Raw genomic sequence first — 18,653 nt, forward strand, 5'->3', positions numbered from 1 at the left:
GAAATACTTCAAAATTGTTTCTCATGCTTTGTTCGGTTTCTTCAGAAACTCTGTTCGGTTTCTTCAGAAACTCTTTCTTCCACCGGCTCTCTTGTGGGCTCCCTCATGGGCCACACTGCAGATATTTGCACCCACTGTGGTCTTTCACATGGGCTACAGGGAAATCCTTGCTCCAGCACCTGCAGCACCTCCATCCCCTCCTTTTTTTTTTTGACCGTGATGTTCACAGTGGTATTCCCCACTTTTTTCTTCTCCCTCCTCTCTCTCTCACTGGTACATAGTGGTTTTGCCCTTTCTTAAATGTGTGTCCCGGTGTGGGACAGCCCTGTTTCCTCACAGAGACCACCCGTGCTGCCAGCACCTGGTCACCTACACCTGGTCCATACCCACCAACAAAACCTCTGTGACATTTGTGTTAAAAAAAGGATGGCATTCCTGCTGTAGGAATAGAAGAGATGAGAAGCCAGGAAATGTGGCAGAGCAGTGCTGTGCCAGTTGAGCAGGCTGAAAGGCTTGTCCAGCTCAGGGCCCCGAAAACAGCAGAAAGGAGGAAGGGAAACCAATTGCTCATAAATGGTTGCTAAGGAGGAGGGGTGACTGACACCCTTTTTGGCGTCATCTGTACTGCAAAACCGTATACCTGGGCAGTAGTGAAGCCTGCTCTGAGCTTTTGAAGCTACAGTTCAAGTCAATAGCTACCCTCAACACCACCAAGCACAGCTTTACGTCTCAGTTGAAAAGTAGATTTGCTCTATGAGCCATTTTCCTGGGTTTCTTGGGCACTGGTTTGCTGATCTTCATCTAATCCTCTGTGCACCAGCTCTTTCCTCCTGAGTTTTGTCTCAAACCATTACACACGGTGTGTCCAGCTAGGACAGTTTGAGACTGTGAATGCAGGAGTCTGATACACCCTCACCTCTTCTAGCTCACTCTCTGGAAGTCTAAGAGTCCTCCAAGACCCCTGAGTATTTCATACAGAGTAGCAAAGTCCTGCAGCCTTTAGGCAACCAGGCTCCTCTTTCTGTGCATCCATTAAAAAAAAAATAAATAGAAGGAATAAAAAGCATTTTTGTTAAAAACTAAAATACCATACTTGTCCTGCAAAATTATCAGCCCCATGAAAACACAGGATTTGTGTCTGACTACAGCTGATCAGGAGAAGCCATCGGTTTTATTTCTCTGACATAACACAACCTCTCAGGCTCTAGGGTGTCTCCTGACACTGAAGCCCCAGAGTACTTATTCCTGAGCAAATTAATATGACTTGTGTTTTATAAGCACATAACTTCTTAAGAAATCACAAATGCATATTTCAGTTCTTCATTCTCTACTCATCTGCTAGCTGGACCCAACCCTCTTGGCTTCTGAGATTTGATACAATCACAGCCTGAAGTGTAGTAATACAAGATTGCAATAGCATCATAGTCACTACCAACCATGACTACACTCACCTTAATTTCAACAAACTGCTGTAATCAGTGATTTCCCTCATGGGGGTGTTGTGAAATATATCTAATTACAGTCTAATACAGAGTTTTGTGGTCTCCGAGAGTGGTATCTAGGTAACTGAAAAGTAAAACATTTTCTTTGTAAGGGTTATATTCTAAGGTATTTGGTGGAAGAGACTTGCTCTATCGATGACTTCTGGGCACATGCAGCTCGCAAGGAGCCTTTCAGATCTCTGCTGTCCTTCCCAGAGGGGCAGGGATGCCATTCTCAGGCAGATGGGCAAAGCACCTGCATGAGCTGTGTCTCTGCATGGACTGGCTCTTACCCCCAGAATGCTTGAAAGTGCTTGCATGCCCACAGATAAGATTCTAATGCCCTTTCCTCCTTTTGTTTGACACTCTTCTGTATTGCCCCAAAAGCGTAGAGAGGGAGTTCTCAGTAAACATCAGGACCTGGAAACCTGCCCAGGTCTTAAGCAGGTATCTTAAGGAAGCAAGAGCTCACTGTGTGCACATCTGCACTTCTCCCATCATGGGCTAGAATCTGTTTGTCTTGGTAGTGTTGGAAGCCTGACAATGCACAAAGCCAAACTCTCACAGTCTTCTTCTTCATGAGATTTATTGTATTCTCTGTGTGTTTTCTTAAAGCTCTTGTAATCATACCTTTACAACAAAATCAAAGTGTGTTTTGTTTAAAGCAGGTTTTTAATCCTGTTGGTTATAGAGAAAACCTTGAAAATATAATTTCTAAGACAGGAAAATAAAGAAAAGCAAAGAGCTTAAATATTATTATTCTCTAGAAGCTCCTTTCATGTTTCTATCAGGAAAGATTATAAATTCTGTGTTTGGGATCCTAGCAACTTATCTAAAATTGATATAAAGCTTTGGAAAGAATCCCTAGTTAAGATTAGATTAATCTATACTCATACAAAATTGTGAATTACAGATGAATCCTTCCACAGTATTCAATTCCATACATAGTATTCAACAGAAAGGAAGGGAAGGATACTTTACTGCTGGGTTCACTCTCTGAGGCTATGTTTTCATACACATTTAAGACAGAACTGTCACAGAAAGCATCCCTTGCCTCCAGCAGCTTCTTTAAATCCCCAACCACCTATGCAGTGGGACAGCACAAATATTTGCCCAGACTTGGTAAACTGTGTTGGGAAACAGACGAATGTGTAAAACAACCATTTCAATCAGACATCTGTGCATTTCAGTCTTGTATATTTTCCCCCTTTTTTTCTTTCTTTTTCTTTCTTTTTCAGAAGCAGATGATGAATATACAGACTAGGATTTTCACACAGAGTCATCACATACTATGAGGTCATTTTGGCATTTCTGGGTTTCTTTAGCAGATTCTCTCCTGCTAGAGATTCTTGCCAGACTGAACACCAAGAGAAGCTAGTCTGCAACTTGAGACTGGGTAGAACAAATAATATGGTTAATTTTGTGACAAGATGCACTAGCATCTGTTTTGCATTGCTAATGGGGATTTTGGACAAATGTCCTCCCCATTTTCAAGCAATATATGGTTTTCAGCATCTCTTTGCATACAGAAATTAGCCCTGGTCATCAGTAACTATGCTGAATCACATTGCTGCTGGTCAACAAGGAAAGGCACTCTTTTTTTGTAGCTTTTTGGGTAGCTGTCCCTAGCATAGAATCTGTAATATGCAGCTTGAATGCTGGGATTCTTTAAGTGGGAACAATGGATAGGTGTGCCTGTATCCCAGGTTACTGTGAACTTACCTGATAGGACAAGGAAAAGCACAAGCACAAACAGACAAACTGAATAGTTAATGTTTGCTAAGCTGCTTATTCAAAAATTACCTTCCACATACTTCCAACGAAAATTATGTTCCCTGTAAGAATTTGCAGCTTGTCTACAGATCTCTTCCTGTTGCTGGTGTTCAGAACCAAATTGAGCAGTGTTCTATGCAGTACATGAGATGCAGACAGACAGAACAGTATTTTAAATTATTATTAAAATGCACCACATAGAACTACAAGTCGTTTTAGAAGTGTGTTTTACTGAAGATCCAAATATCAATAATTTTTAAAAGGTATAAATTAAATATTGTTGTCTGAAGGAATGAAAGACTATATCCTAATACTAGCATAAAGGACAGCATAATGCACAATACAAACCCCACACTAAATCTGAATTTTGCTTCAAGCCATCTCTGAGACAGAAATTCTGCAGTTGGAAAGGTCACAATTTGCTTAAGGGCTGCTAATGTAGTGGGTGCAGTTACTCCAATAGAGCACAATTAAGTTTTCAGCTACAAAGCTTATCCTTATGCAACACTTACAGGTTGATAGATCTCACACAAGAGTCTATATCTGAGATCCAGTTTTGTGATATGAAGAGAGCTGCCATAATGAGGGTATTGCCCAACATTCAGGTTGCCAGAAAGCCTTGTGTTCCATCTGAGCCTCTAGCTGAAGCAGACAGACCCTTCAGTTTAATGTTAAATGAAAATGCAATGTAGTTACATTGAAGTTTATGAATTATATCTCTTTAATTCATGTTTAATAGGGCAACAATTCAGAAAACAAGCTGCAGTGCTGATTCAGCAAGGCATGTGTGCACGTGCTAAAATCTATAGATTTCAGAGGGATTTGAGGGAGTGCGAAGAGTTGGACACATAGTTAAAATTAAAATGCATTTTAACAGCTTGCTGCATCATGGCCCAGCAGCCCTTAAATTTTTCCCAAGCTTAGAGTTATCCTTTATTTGTGGTAAAAGTGAGAGGTGCTCTGATTCCCCATGAATCTGAGGCAAAATTGACAAAATCATCTGCCAGCACTGTCTCCAGTTACTTTGTCCAGGTCTCTAGCATCTGACATTGGGGTGCTCAGTGGAGCATTGTTGCAAATGTAGGGTCAGAGAAAGTTTCCCTCTGTCATAGTCCTAATGCAGAAAAATCCATAAAACACTTGGGTAAAAGTGGTTTGGTCTTATCATTTGGCATTTTAGAGCCTTTTTGACTGTATGTTCTGTTTTCTTGCTTAATATCTGACATAATACAAATCCTCTTTCACTGTTGGTTTCAGCTGCTGCTGTGGCACAGAAAAAGGATTGCTGAGACCTGGGGTAGAGACTGTCCTCCTAATTCTGGTGCACCAGAGCATGATAAATGGGCAATTTGAAGTGGCAAAGTGTTAATTTGCTATTGCAGAATTAATCATAATTTGTCTATCTGAAGTTTCATTTTACTTTGTTGCACAGTTTATTGATGCTCTTCCAATCTGAAGCTCTTAACATTAGTTTTGTGGGACGTCTTTATCTCTGGCGCCAACCTGCCATGCGTATTGTTCTTGTGGGTGTGAGCAGTGGCTGTCTGATGCTCCCAGTGAGACTGGAAAAAAGTGAGAAAAGTGAGATCCTCAACAAAAACGTAGACAAAAATCACTCATCTGAACCTTGTAATCCTGCCAAAATATACTGAAAGGCTGCAGTAAGGCAGTAGTCTGCCTACATTAACTTTAGGGAATTATACAGGAATCTATAAGCCTGAGCACTTCTCACACAGGTTGAGACTTTATAAAATTTCATCAGCATAGTAATAAGCCAGTAATCAGATCTAAACTGCACATTTAAATATTCAGTGTTAAGTGTGAAAAAAATCCTGCTGTTAAAGTAAACAAAAAAAATAGGATTCTACTTGTTTTGCCTTTTCTTCCCTTTCTGTCTTTCAGCAGAATGTGCAATTAACATTCTAGACACTGTTTTTAGAAATAGTGCTGTGTCACTGTAAGACTCTGAGGAATAAATTAGTTAAACTGTTGATAATAAAAAATAGCAAGGGATACTGCAGAGACAGCAGATGGAAAGAAAATACTGAAGTAATTCTTATTGGGAAGAGATTAAACTCTAGATCTTGCTTGGCTATTAGGGACACTCACACTAGGACTGGTTTTCAAATAATGTATTTTGCACTGAATGAGTGAAAATGTTCACTATGGAAATCAGTAAATAAAATGCTCAGAGACAGAGGAACTGAAGTGGAATGAAAAATATGTTCTCTTGCAAAAATAGACTTATTCTCTAGAGCGAAGTATAAATTCTAGTACTGTAAGGTGAAATGCCAAAGGAATCCTGTGATCATAAACAGCATTAAGTACACTACACATGACCTGCATGTAGTTAGGCAAATGGGTCCAGAGTTAAAAGTCAAAAGAGGGGAAGCACAGCCAAGTCACGAGAAACTGATACAGAGCTGGCCACTGAGCATTGTGAAAATGGTGAATATCTTTGATTTAGAGCAAATGAAGTAATTTCTCGTTCAACCTTCTGCTGTTTTGATGATTCTCAATGCTTCTCTCTTTAGGAGCTCAGGGGTTATTCAAACTCTCTAAAAATTTTCATCCAGAAAGGCATCAGGACAAAGCCAAATAAAAAAAAAAAAGAACCAAAATCCAATAATGACAGCTGAGTTTGGGACTCACACTTTACTCTGTTTCAGACCTATTGACCAGGACCTATGTACCCAGAAAAACAATCTAATAGCTGTCCCTGGTTTTAATTATATAAGGAAGAATCTGTCTCTCCTGTACTTCTGTTAGTGGCTGAACATCTTCAGTACAGGCAAGTGATCAAAAAGTGCCTTTTTTTTTCTTTTTCAGTTCACAGTTCACTGGAATCCGTCACTGGAGTCCTGGGTAGACTTCCTCAGCCATAGTATGGTAGGTCTACTTGTTAGATATGGGGCTCTCAGTTTGTCACCCAAAGCAATCTTTTTGTAGGCCATGGAAAATAATGTGGGGGTGGCAATTCATCTCTGATAAGCACTTTTGCATGGTAGCTAGCCAGACCTATCTCAACTTCCAATTTTTTTTCCTTAGTAAAGCAAACAAAGAATGATGAACACAGACACAGACACCAAAACTTTAGGCAAGGCTGTTTTAGGTTAATCACACTTCTTATGTTCAATTGTTTGTCATTGATTATTTCCAGGAGTTCTAAGTTATACGTGCTTTACATAAATGAAACCACAGTCCATGCCAGAAATGGCTTACATCTGGAAAGCAGCTAAGTCAAATCAGCTCACACACACAATAAAAGTTCAAATCAATTCACATGTTAAAGAGGTGCCTGCTATAACAACTCAGCTTCAAACAGCTGGTTAAATTATACTCACTTGTTATTTATAAAGGTGGCATATCTATTGAGATAAATATAGTAAGCAAATAACCCTGGATCATACCCTGAAAAAAATCCATTTGAGATCTTATTCAGGCATAAAAAAAATGTTAGAATTTAAATGAGTTATGGTAAGCACAATGTTAATTTTCTGGATTAAACTGGCTTGAGGTCAATATTGCAATGCCTATTTAAAATTACTTCTTTTTAAAATAGTTTGCTTTGAAGTCCCTCTCTCTATTTACACAAAAAAAGACTAAAGAGTAAATAATAGAAAGCAACAGGAATATAATTAGAAAACATCAAAATAGCCTGGTGCCATGAATGTAGACGAAGAGCACTAGAGAAAATCCCAAACGCCAGAATGGGAGTGAAACCAAATTTAAGGGCAAATGAAACAAAATATGCCTTCCATAATGAGCACTTTATCAAAATGTGAGCGCACCTCTCTCAGTTGTAGCAGAGCACTGAAACAATTTTGTTGGATGGGCTGTTGGGGACTGACTCATTGCACACTCTGCATGTCTCAGGGGACACAGAATATGATGTTTGAGAAGGGAAACCATGGGAACAGGCTCCATAGCTTTGAAGAACCCAACTTGTCTGTCTCAAGGTGTCCAGCAACCTCCTGTTTGTTTCACCCAGAAGCTGCATCAGCAACTCATGAGAGAAGGCTTCCGCAGCCAGTCCTGTGGGGAAGCCTGGCTCCCTAATCACACAGCTGATTAGGTGTTCAGTGTCTTCTCTTGCCACACTTGTTGCCATCTCCACCTCGACTTCATGTAATAGCTTCTTTCTGGCAGACCTGGGCCTGCCTTTCCCTGCTGCCAAAGTTGATATCCTAGTTAGCAGCAGATCATTTCTAGCCTTTTTTTCCAAGCTGTGGGGATTCCAGACCCTCTGAGAGGATCTCAGCAATGACAGCTGCACCTCTTCAATTAAATAGAACCCACAAAAACAGGGAATCAGAACATTATTCTTCTGCTGATGTCCTTACTCTTCTTTGACTTTCTGAGTCACTGCAGAAAAAGCACTGCCAATTTTACCTTCTGGTTCTCATTGTCATTCCTTCTTGCACTGGTGCTTCCATGTTCCTTATTTCTCTACATGAAGATAATAGCAGGTGGGCTGGTTTTGGCCAGGATAGAGTTAATTTTCTCCATAGTAGCTCGTGTGAGGCTGTGTTTTGCATTTGTGCTGGAAACAGTGTTGATAACACAGGGATATTTGCCTTATTGCTCTGCGGTGCTTGCACAGAGTCAAGGCCTTTTCTGCTCCTCACCCCACCAGGGAGGAGCCTGGGGGTGCACAAGGAGTTGGGAGGGTCACAGCTGGGACAGCTGACCCCAGCTGGCCACAGGGATATGCCACACCTTACGGTTTAATGCTCGGGATGTAAAGCTGGGCAGAACTAAAATAAGATGCGGGTGCATTCAGAGTGGTGGCATTTGTTTTCCCAAGTCACTGTTATGTGTGATGAAGCCCAGCTTCCCTGGAGATGACTGAGCACCTGTCTCTCCACGGGAAGCAGTGAATTAACTCCTTGTTTTGTTTTGCACAGCCCTTGCTTTCCCTATTAAACTGTTTTTGTCTCAACGCAAGAGTATTTTCACTTTTACCCTTTTGATTCTCTTTTCCATCCCACTGTGGAAGGAGTGAGCAAGTGGCTGAGCTGCTGACTGGGGTGAAACCATGACACCAGGAAAGATTAATGACAATGTGTTATTAGTTGACAATGAAAACATTGCTGCAAAACATTCACTCTGCTGAGTGTTTGGAATTTTTGCTGAATTAAAAACTTTTCTCAGTCTTACCCTGGCAATGGGCCAAAACTGGGGCTGGCATAAATCTGGCAGTAAGGTGGGGTACAGCAGCACAGAGCTATCCCATATGTGATAGTTCTTCTGGGACCTTGGCTTTTCCCCAGCAGCATGAAACTGCTATGCGTGACTCTGACAGTGCCTTGGGCTTAATACCACTAGAGGTCATGCCATGTACTTATTGTCTTAGCTGCTTTTGGAAAATGCTCTAATACCCACATCCAGTAGATGTATTTGTACTCACAGTATCTGCAGACACTGCTCTGGCCTCTAGATGTCCCAGCTTTGTATGCAAGTAGGAACTACACCACAGTAGATCACCCCACCTATTCTACTGCTCAAACCTGGAATTTATCTCGGCTAGCACACAACAGGGGAAGCATGAGGAACTGGGAATATGCAAATAATTTTAATATGAAAAACCTTCTTATAGAATGAAATACTCTATTTACTAAAACAAGGAATAAACAGGTAAAGACAGTGCAGTATAACATCAAATCCTTCCTTACAATACTGTAGGTGGCATCTGTTTCTACAATACCAGTTGTGTCTGACCTGACTGCTGTGATGCTGTTTCCACCAACACATCTGTCTTGGATGTTTCCTGTCTTGGGGTTACAGTCTGCAATTATATTGACTGCACCTCGAAGCAGCTGACAACTACTCTCTGTCTTTTGATTTCAGTCTTTTGTATCTTTCTCCTCTTTGCCTTTGGCCAGCTGCCTAGCAATCAACCAAATAAAAAATACCCCTATCTGCATCATCCCCATGAAAGCTGCATGTCCAATGTTTTAGGGAGCTATTCGACATCTCATTCTGACACAACTTGGCCCAGACCTATTATCATAAATTTTCCAATAGCTGCAGATCTGTGGTGAGAAGGTTCTACTGTTGGAGCCAGCATGTTTCACTTTAGAGCTTCCCATTGGTATTAGCCAGAGTCCACCAGAAGCTAAAATTTGTCCACAGCACTGCCTGACCAGCCCAAATTTGGTTATTCTTGGAAAGGAACAGCCACCTCTCAGTACTGGCATCACCTGGTCTTGTTTTGGACTTATGTCTAATCCTCATCTTTCAGCTAGGCAGCCACTTCTGCTTCCCTGACTCGGAGTTCTCCCAAATTGTGTGGAACTCAAAATGAGCTGGTATTGATCAATCATAAATAAAATTTTTAGTTTCCAAAGTAAATACAAATTTACAATTTAAGTTTGATTTTGAAACACCACTCTCAGACTTTTGCCATTCTGGAGATGATTATTGTTGCTAAAATAGGTATTGCATTCACAATTTCATAATTGATAATCTAATTTCATTTTATCATCTATTGATAATTTCATCAATGTCTATAAATATCTGAAGGGAAATTGTAAAGAAAGTGGAGGCAGGTTGTGCTCAGTAGCAGGACCAGAGGAAATGGACTAAAACTGAAACACGGAAGGCTCCCTCTGACCATCAGAACAGTTTTTACTCTGAAGGTGCCTGACCCCTGGCACAGGTTGCCCAGAGAGGTTGTGGAATCTCCATCCTTGGAATTGTTTAAAGGTTCTATGTACATGGTCCTGGCCAGCCAGCTCTAAGAGTCTCTACTTAAACAGGGGGGTTGGGCAAGATGGACTACAGGGATCCCTTCCAACCTCAGCCATCCTGTGCTTTCTGGCCAGTTATCTGACATTCTGTCTCCCTTAGTTATTTCCAATTTGTGCAGAAAATTGCTTTGATTGTATGAATTGACTGTATTAGTATACTGTTAATAATTCAGCTCTTTCAGCAGAACTAGAGCCTATGCCAGCCAAGTTATACCTTCTTACATCTAGTTATGCCTCAAACCTCTAGGCTTCTTTCTAAACTGCAGAGCAGCTGCTGTCCAGCATGATGGAAGTCATTTATCCATGGTTGTTTTAGGATCTCATATTTCTAGGAAAACTTGTTTTCCTGTAGGAGAAGCTAGAATTTTCCTGTTTGATCACTTCTTTCCAGAACAAGAGCAAAAATAAGCACCTTCAGACATAACTTTTCAGGACAGATCTAACCTTTTTCTGTCCAATGTCTCACTATGCCTCTGAGCTCCTAATTCAGATGAAGCCAAGATACTTAGCATAACTTTACTGACTAAGATTCATTTTCTAGCCTGTGCAATGCCTACAGGCATACATATTGAACATAGTCAAGATTTAATGAAGGATAATTTTGACTTTCTGTTTCTCTATCAAGAAGAGAACAGAGGGCTTTGGGGTTTTTTTTGTGGTTTTTTTTTTTTTTCAGTTTTGATTTTTTTTCCATAAGGTTTTGTATAATTTTGTAAATATGGAAGAGAAGTATTTTACAAAAAAAATTTGAATGCCACAACACTGTACCCACATTTTCCCCAATCTTTCCTCCTTTATGCTTCTGAACTGCATTCAGGGAAACCTCTTGCAGACACTGTTTCTGGTAGTGGTCAAGTGACAGCTGTCACTAACAGAGCATCTATGTGCATGCTTGCAGTTTCAAATGATGTTCACATAGCTCCTTCTTTTGTGCACAAGGTCAAATCATAATTCACATGTCTCAATGGGGGCTCACTTACTCTTTTTCCAGAATGTCTTTTTCAGACTCTGCTGGCACAGGTTGAGTTGTGGCACTTGCTGAGCTGTGATATTCACTTGTTTTAATATTTATGGGGAACATGGTGGGAAGTGATGAGAAGAATGATTGCTTAGCTTCTTCTTTGAGTGATTGCAGCTTTGAAAGTCATAACCCTGATGTGCACCTGCAAAGGGTAATGAACTGCCTTCTTCTGAGGAAAAAGAGACAACCTGCTCTGCCCCTACCCTAGTAGAATGACACTTGCTAATATCACATACAGCTAGAAGGGGAAATAAATCTGTTTGGGTACAAGGGCGATGACAGAGCACTCTTACATAGATGAAATTTCTAGTTATATCCCTCTCAGACACTTTGAAAGTTTACCACGACTCAAAAGCTGTGAAATGTGGCTGCACAATGACTGACAACTGCTTCTTGCAAATAGCACAAAACAGCTTTTACTCTAGCTAGACTTTGTCTACTGAAAAGGCTAATTTTGATTTCTGCACTTGCATTGATGGAAAATGGCAGTCCTGACATTTTCTCAGCTATATGACACCTCTGCAGAACTGGTACAAGCACAGAAATGTGTCACAATTGTTAGCACCTTCAACAAGCTGGAGATTTGAAAATAAATGGTTTTCAGTAAAAACATGACATGTTCTTCAGAATTCAACTGCAGAACACTTAGTTGTCTTTAACCTCACATCTCAATAGGGCATGTTTTATGGGATCCTGGGGTATGTGGATATCTTACATGGACACAGGAGAGTTGCCCACACGATGATGCCACTGGTGCCAGAAGTTAGCCATAGGTCCAAAATGGGTTGCCATTTTAAAGCACAGTGATGGGAAGGTTTGGCCTAAAAGGGAAGAAAGGAGAAAAAAAGGGGAAGAAAGAAGAGTGGCTGACATGGCAGCTGCTCTACAAGGCTGATCTGACAGCTAATCAACTTGCTACTGCATTCTGGATTAGTATGCTAGAAAATGTGAGTGTGCAAAGGCAGTTGCATAAGCATGCCATGTATTAAGATAAGGATTTGTTTGATTTTCCATTTTTTATAAGCCCAAGCAACAGCTGGACCTTTCTGTACCAGAATGGGTCCTACAACAGCATGCTAGATTAGTGAGTCTCAAAACTGCTGCTTTCACCAGCACAAAAGGCCAGTCTCAACAGACTTGCATAATACAGAAAAGGGCTCAATAGAGCACCAGTTCTCCAGTGTGATTGACAAGGAGTGCATGATGTTACCACCAACAGCTGGAGAGAGAGTGACTGAAAATAGGGCCTTGCACTTGCCTTACATGACATTATTCAACTCTGGGAATATGAATAAACCTGAAGTGTGTATCAGTTCATGTGATAACAGTTACTTTCTTGACAAACAAAGCTATAAAAATGCTGAATGGACTCTTTGATGTTGCTTCTGGCAGAATGAACAATTTAATTAGACAAGACTAGTAGGCAAAGCGTAGGCTGAACCATATCAGTCTCTGTGGTGTTTTGGCCAGACTCCTGTGACTCAATCCTGCAAGTCAATTACCAACTATGTACAAATGTAAATATTTATTAGCATTTAATACAAAAATCCTCCTACATCCCTCCAAGTATGGCTGAACTCTGTGGAATGGCTATGTTTTGTCCTGTGACCTATTTCATTGCCGTCTTATAGTTTAGTTTGAAACTTTTTATACCTCTGCAGTTATCCATTTGGCCTTCCATCTCCCAAAGCACACATCATGGCTTCTGCCTCGAGATAGGCCTCTCAAACAGCAAGCAGATCAAAGAACTCTGCCTGGGTCCAGATCAAAGTTAACAAATGGATAGAAAGCAGGAATAGAATCAAATGTCAGTTTTGCTAAGCAGGCAGGCTGACTTCTGCAACATATGTGGTGGCTGTCAGGCAGAGATCCCACCTGTAGAATACATGAAGTTTTAGTGCAGAACAGCTTGGGAAGGCAGGTAGAGGCCTGCCAAAAGTAATCTGGAAGAAAAACTGTAACTGCAGGGCTGTTACAGTGGTGGAGCTACCCCTTGAGGTGAGATTACTGATACTCCTAATGGACTGAAATCAGCATGGAGATCTGGGAGTTACACCACTGCAAGGAGCTGAGCTGTGTCAACACAACCCTCTTACAAGGATGCAGCCAGGTTTACAGAGATGTATAAAGAAGCTCAACTTGATATCTTTTTTCCTTAGTTGATAGCATACACTCTAGATGATGCTGCTTGAATCAGTTTAAGTATTTATGCACCATGATACCAATCCATGAGTGTAAAGAGGCAGCAAGTTATGGCCTGTACAAATCAAATATGCTCTGCATATCAAGTTCCCTGGCAACAACTTATTAGATGGAACACAGAGTTGAAGAGAAGTCAATTACATCACTATTAAACTTTGATGCTCTGCACAGACAGAAACAGTCATGCTCCCATCACCATTTTGCATACAGGATTTAGTTACACCCACACAGTCCAGAGAAAGAATAAGCTGTACTCACTTTTGCATACAACAGTAGTGAACATTATATTTTTAATTTGATAAAAATAATCGGGGGAAGATTCCTAGGACAAGGTGATACCTGTACAAGGCTACAGGGGCAGGAGAGCAGTGAAAAAAATGGGTAAATGTGAATGTGGGAGTTCAAGGCTTGAGCTGATGGTACTGACACACTGATATGTCAAACCATGGGTGAATGCTTTCCTCCATAAACAACAGAGTTCAGCTGGGGGGAAAAAATAGGAAAATTTGTCTACTATCCTTAAGTATTTAATAAAATGTTACGACATTTTTCATTGTTGAATGGAGAGCAAAAGGCATAGTATGCAGTGAACTGTAGAAGGTTAAAACACAGGTTACTGGTGGAAGACTTGGCAGGAAGTAACTTAAGACCCTGACTGCAGCTTAGCTGAGAGGTGGATGAAATTACAATATACATGGAAATTGTCTCCTTAAAAAGAGCCATCACATAGTGACAGACTTTGCCCAGCACTATGCAGCACATAAAAACTAACGCCACAGAGGAGAGCCTCTGCTATTGCTATCCAGTTTTTTATTTTACAACTTTATTAGAATTGCACATACTTAGCACTGCAGTGCATAACTCTAGTCTGCTAGGAGGCCTTTAGCTTGTTATATCCTGAAGATATATGTTACATTGTATGTAGACTGTATATCCTAAAGATACACAGTAAAGATTTAGTGGTATAATGCTCTCATTATACCAGAAATGTTAATTTTGAATATGAGATTTAACATAAGTCAGCCTTGAGGCAGTAATTTTAATGGTTCACATAGGTTTAAGAGCTAGGTCTTCAAGGCAAATTACTTCTTTTCATCTCTAAGAGGTTTACAAATGACGGCACTATCAAAGTAAGCTTTCAGTCGTGCACAAATATTTAAATATAATTGCACCTAAGTACGCTGGATTTTTAAGGTTGTTAAGGAGAGTTTGCATAAATATTTTCTTTAAAAGGGCTACATATAAATGTAAGTGTAGATTTACATAGCTGTCATCTTGAGATATTTATGAAAGGGAATTTCTAAGAAATAGCATATGACACAAAGACAATTCCAGTTGCATTAGCAGGAGATAAAAGTTTCTTGTAACTAGAGCATCCCAATAAATACCCTCAGAAACATGGCAACAATGTTAAGAAAGAGCACAACGCTAAAGGAGATAAGACCTGGCATGTAACTAATTAAAGATGTGGCCAAAGCTATTGTGCTTTCTTTTTATGCAAAATAATGGCAAAAAATACATGTTAGATGTTGTGATTGAAAATAGCTCTGGGAGAAAGGCCCCAGGAGCAGAAATGTCAGCACTGCTTACACCACCACTGGAAGCTGGGGGGTATTCCTCTGGTAGAAAAAGGCAAAGCACTCCCCTGCCAAAGCTGGTAAAACAAAAAAACAAAACTGACCAAGAAAACCCCAAAAGAAAACACAAACCCAGTTTTACAGCAGTTTGTATTTCTTTAAACCCAAACAATTTCACTGCTCAATGTTTCATCTGTTTCATCTTTTAAAGAGGTTGTGACTCATTTAAGAAAAAGGAAAAAAAGCTAAGGAAGAAAGTGCTGATTTTGGGTTGTTTGCAAAAAGTGACTTTTCTTTCCTTCCCCTAACTCGAGACGATTTTCAAACAGTAAACATATGCTCTTTCTCTTTTCAGAAAGAAAAAATCAATTGAAAATTGCCGACTAGCTCGCTATTCATTTCCTACAATTGTCTTGTTTCCTAGAAGCAAATGTCTAGTAGGATGTACCTGGATGAAAACCTCTAAGTCAGCAATTTACATTTAGTAAGTTTTCCTATGACGTATTAAAAAAAAAATAAAAAAATAAATTAAAAAAAAGACTACAGCGCTTATTCCCTGCCAGATCTCACGGGGACCGTCCCTCCTGGTCCAGTTCGAGCCCGGCCATGGCAGGGCGGGCTCTGCGGTGATGATTTTCAGCACCGCCCCGGTGCCAGGGCCGCTCACACGCTCGCTGCGCACCGCGCGGAGGGAGAGGGAGAGCGGCACCGGCACCGCAGCTCCGCCCGCGCCACCGGGGCGGCACCTGGAGCTCCCGGAGCAGAACCAGCCCCGCGGGGGCGGGGGGAAATCTCGCCCACCCCCTACACCTCCGCCGGGCGGGGCTGGCCGGGCCAGGCGCGGGGGAAGCAGCGACACCGCGGCCTTGGGGCGGACCGGCATTCGCTGCCCGGCGGGGCTGCGCCTTTAAGCGGCCGGGGGAGGCGGCGGCGGGCGGGCTCCTCCGCGCCGGGGCCGCTCCCTCCCGCCGTCCTTCTTTCCTTCCCCGCTCCCTCCCCCGGCGGGCGGTGGGCAGTGCCCGTGGGCCGCCGCCGCGGGAGTGGGACGGGGCGCCGCGGCATCCCGGCTCCCGCAGGCATGGCCGAGCCCCCGCGCCGCCGGCTCCCGCTGCTCTCGCTGCTTCTGCTGGCAGCCGGGGGGCTGCGAGCGGCGGAACGGAGCGGCGGCAGCAGCAGCGCCATGGAGGAGCTCGCCACCGAGAAGGAGGCGGAGGAGAGCCACCGGCAGGACAGCGTGAGCCTGCTCACCTTCATCCTGCTCCTCACCCTCACTATCCTCACCATCTGGCTCTTCAAGCACCGGCGTGTCCGCTTTCTCCACGAGACTGGCCTGGCCATGATCTACGGTGAGTCCGGCCGGGGCCGTGGCACCGCCTCAGCCCCCGGTGTCAGCCCCGGCAGGTGCCGGGAGGGGCGGGGGGCGGCGCAGGGCCCGGTACCGGCCGCGCCCCTCCGTGCCGCCGGAGGAGCACCGAGCCGCTGCGGCCGGCGGGCGGCAGCGCCCGGTAGGCCGAGCCCCGGGCAGGGGGAGCCCCTCGCCGCAGAGCCCGACTGTCTCCGCCGGCGCTCCTGGACCCCTTCCTCTTGCCGGCGCCTTTCCTGGGGTTGGGGACAGGAGGACACTGAGGGGGGACATGCGCTCCGCAGCCTCCCGCGCGGCAGCGGAGCGATGTCCTGCGGGGAGGTGCGGAGCGATGTCCTGCGGGAAGGTGCGGAGCGATGTCCTGCGGGAAGGTGCGGAGCGATGTCCTGCGGGGAGGTGCGGAGCGATGTCCTGCGGTAGAGGTGCGGAGCGATGTCCTGCGGGGAGGTGCGGAGCGATGTCCTGCGGGGAGGTGCGGAGCGATGTCCTGCGGTAGAGGTGCGGAGCGATGTCCTGCGGGAAGGTGCGGAGCGATGTCCTGCGGTAGAGGTGCGGAGCGATGTCCTGCGGGGAGGTGCGGAGCGATGTCCTGCGGGGAGGTGCGGAGCGATGTCCTGCGGGGAGGTGCGGAGCGATGTCCTGCGGTAGAGGTGCGGAGCGATGTCCTGCGGGGAGGTGCGGAGCGATGTCCTGCGGGGAGGTGCGGAGCGATGTCCTGCGGGGAGGTGCGGAGCGATGTCCTGCGGGAAGGTGCGCCGCGCTGCCGGGGACAGCGCTCCAGTGACCCTCCCCGCCGCAGAAAGGCAGCTCGCCGGCCGCACTTCCAGCAGCCGGGGGTGCCGAGCCGTGCAGGTCATCGCAGAGATGACTTTGGAAAGCGCCATCGCGCTGTCCTCGCCGCGCTGTGGCCGCACCACGCGGAAAGGAGCGTGTTTTGCCTCCGGGTTTGCTCCCTGGCTGTCGGCGCGCTGCTGTCACCTGCGGCCCGCGTTTGCGGATCCCGACTGACCGCAGTGACTCCGACCAGACACCCTGACACTGTCTGCGGCTCATCCCGAGCCCTCCTGGTGCACCGAGGGCTCTGCTGAGTTGAGTTCGCCCACTCCAGGCCCCTCTTCTCCGTGGATGTGAGTAAAGGGAAAGTAAATCCCTCAGGAGAAGCTGTGTGTCTCCCCTGCTTTTGTGGGGCTGATGGTCCAGAGGAGCTGGGCTCTGCAGAATAATGTTCATGGTGCTGGTCTGCTCTCCCTGGTGCTGTTGGTGCCTGGTGCAGAGGGCAGCGGGTGAGCCTGAACTGGGGACGCAGAGCCCTCGCTCCTTGGGGAGCTCCACGGTTGCGCTTGGTGCGCAGTTTGCTACGCAGAGCATAGTGGGTTGCAGTGAAAAGCAGCCATCCATTCGAAAAATTATTTATCTGCTGGTGATTGGCTGCTGCCATAAGCGCCGGGGGCACTTCTTCGCCAGCGGAATCTGCTCCTGTTGAACCGTGGGAAGCACCTGCTGGATGATGGTCGGGATAAGCATATTGAGGGTAACCACACATGAGAAATTCAGCACTCCAGGGGAGGGGGAAAGTGAAGCGTTTCCTCCTCGATGAGTACTACTGCTCTTGAGAGCTATGTGATTGCTTGCAAAGCAGTGGAATTTTCCTCTGCTGATGCTTCCCTTAAACCATCCCAATTTGTTCGTAGTCACTGATCTCTTTGCTGCACTGCTGTGTACTTCACATATGTTCATTGCTGAAAACTGACAAATTAACAACTGGGCATATAAGTAAGTGATGCACTGGCATGATAATGCTTAGCAGCTGAAGAGTGCCCAGGAGACAGCAGATTAACTGTCTGTATTGATCGGAAAAGAGACAGGGTAAGGTAGTATTGAAGATGTTCAGATATTACCCTAGTGTTGGCACATTTGGAAAGTTCATTTATGATGTTTTACGATCATTTTAGTGTCTTCGTTTATGGTGAAAATCTTGTGTATGTGGGTGTGCTAATGCATGCAGTACAAGTGTCAGGGCATCAAGGGCATTTGGGTATGTGTTTTGATGAGCTGCGTGGGAAATGAGAAATTGTTCAGCTGGAGAGATTCTGCCTCTCATTAAACTCAAATTAGTTTGCTCTAACATGCAGTTCCTGATCTGTGAAAGGATTGTTAGGTTCCCATTTTGATGTGCAAATGCTGAAGTTTTGTCTTAGGAAAGGCACTGTGCTATATCTCTTTCAGCCTCCCTGGCAGCATCCAAAAAAGAATAATTGGCTCAATCTAGGTGTGCCCTCACTTAAATAATTTTGCCTTCACAGATTGTTCCCCAATATAATTGCCTTCTAAATGAGTCCCCTTATTGTTGTGATGCACTAAAAAAGGGAATTCTTACATCTTACTATATCAAATATATAAAATACATGCTGTTCTCCCTCCCAAACAAACTGACTCTTGCTTTTTCATGGCGAACACCCCTAGGAAGCATGTTCAGTGTATTCA

General features: G+C 44.0%; 1 protein-coding gene across 1 annotated transcript in view; it reads left to right on the plus strand.

Annotated features, from left to right (window-relative positions):
* The first annotated feature begins 15,859 nt into the window (after window positions 1–15,859).
* Window positions 15,860–18,653, plus strand: part of SLC9A7 (solute carrier family 9 member A7) — a 70,508-nt gene continuing 67,714 nt past the window's right edge. Inside the window, exon 1 of the mRNA XM_068182650.1 lies at window positions 15,860–16,152. Coding sequence (XP_068038751.1) covers window positions 15,885–16,152 — 268 coding nt within the window. The 5' untranslated portion in view covers window positions 15,860–15,884. The remainder of the gene's footprint in view (window positions 16,153–18,653) is intronic.

This window comes from Anomalospiza imberbis, chromosome 2 (genome assembly GCF_031753505.1).
Source record: "Anomalospiza imberbis isolate Cuckoo-Finch-1a 21T00152 chromosome 2, ASM3175350v1, whole genome shotgun sequence".
In the NCBI taxonomy this organism is placed as follows: Eukaryota; Metazoa; Chordata; class Aves; order Passeriformes; family Viduidae; genus Anomalospiza; species Anomalospiza imberbis.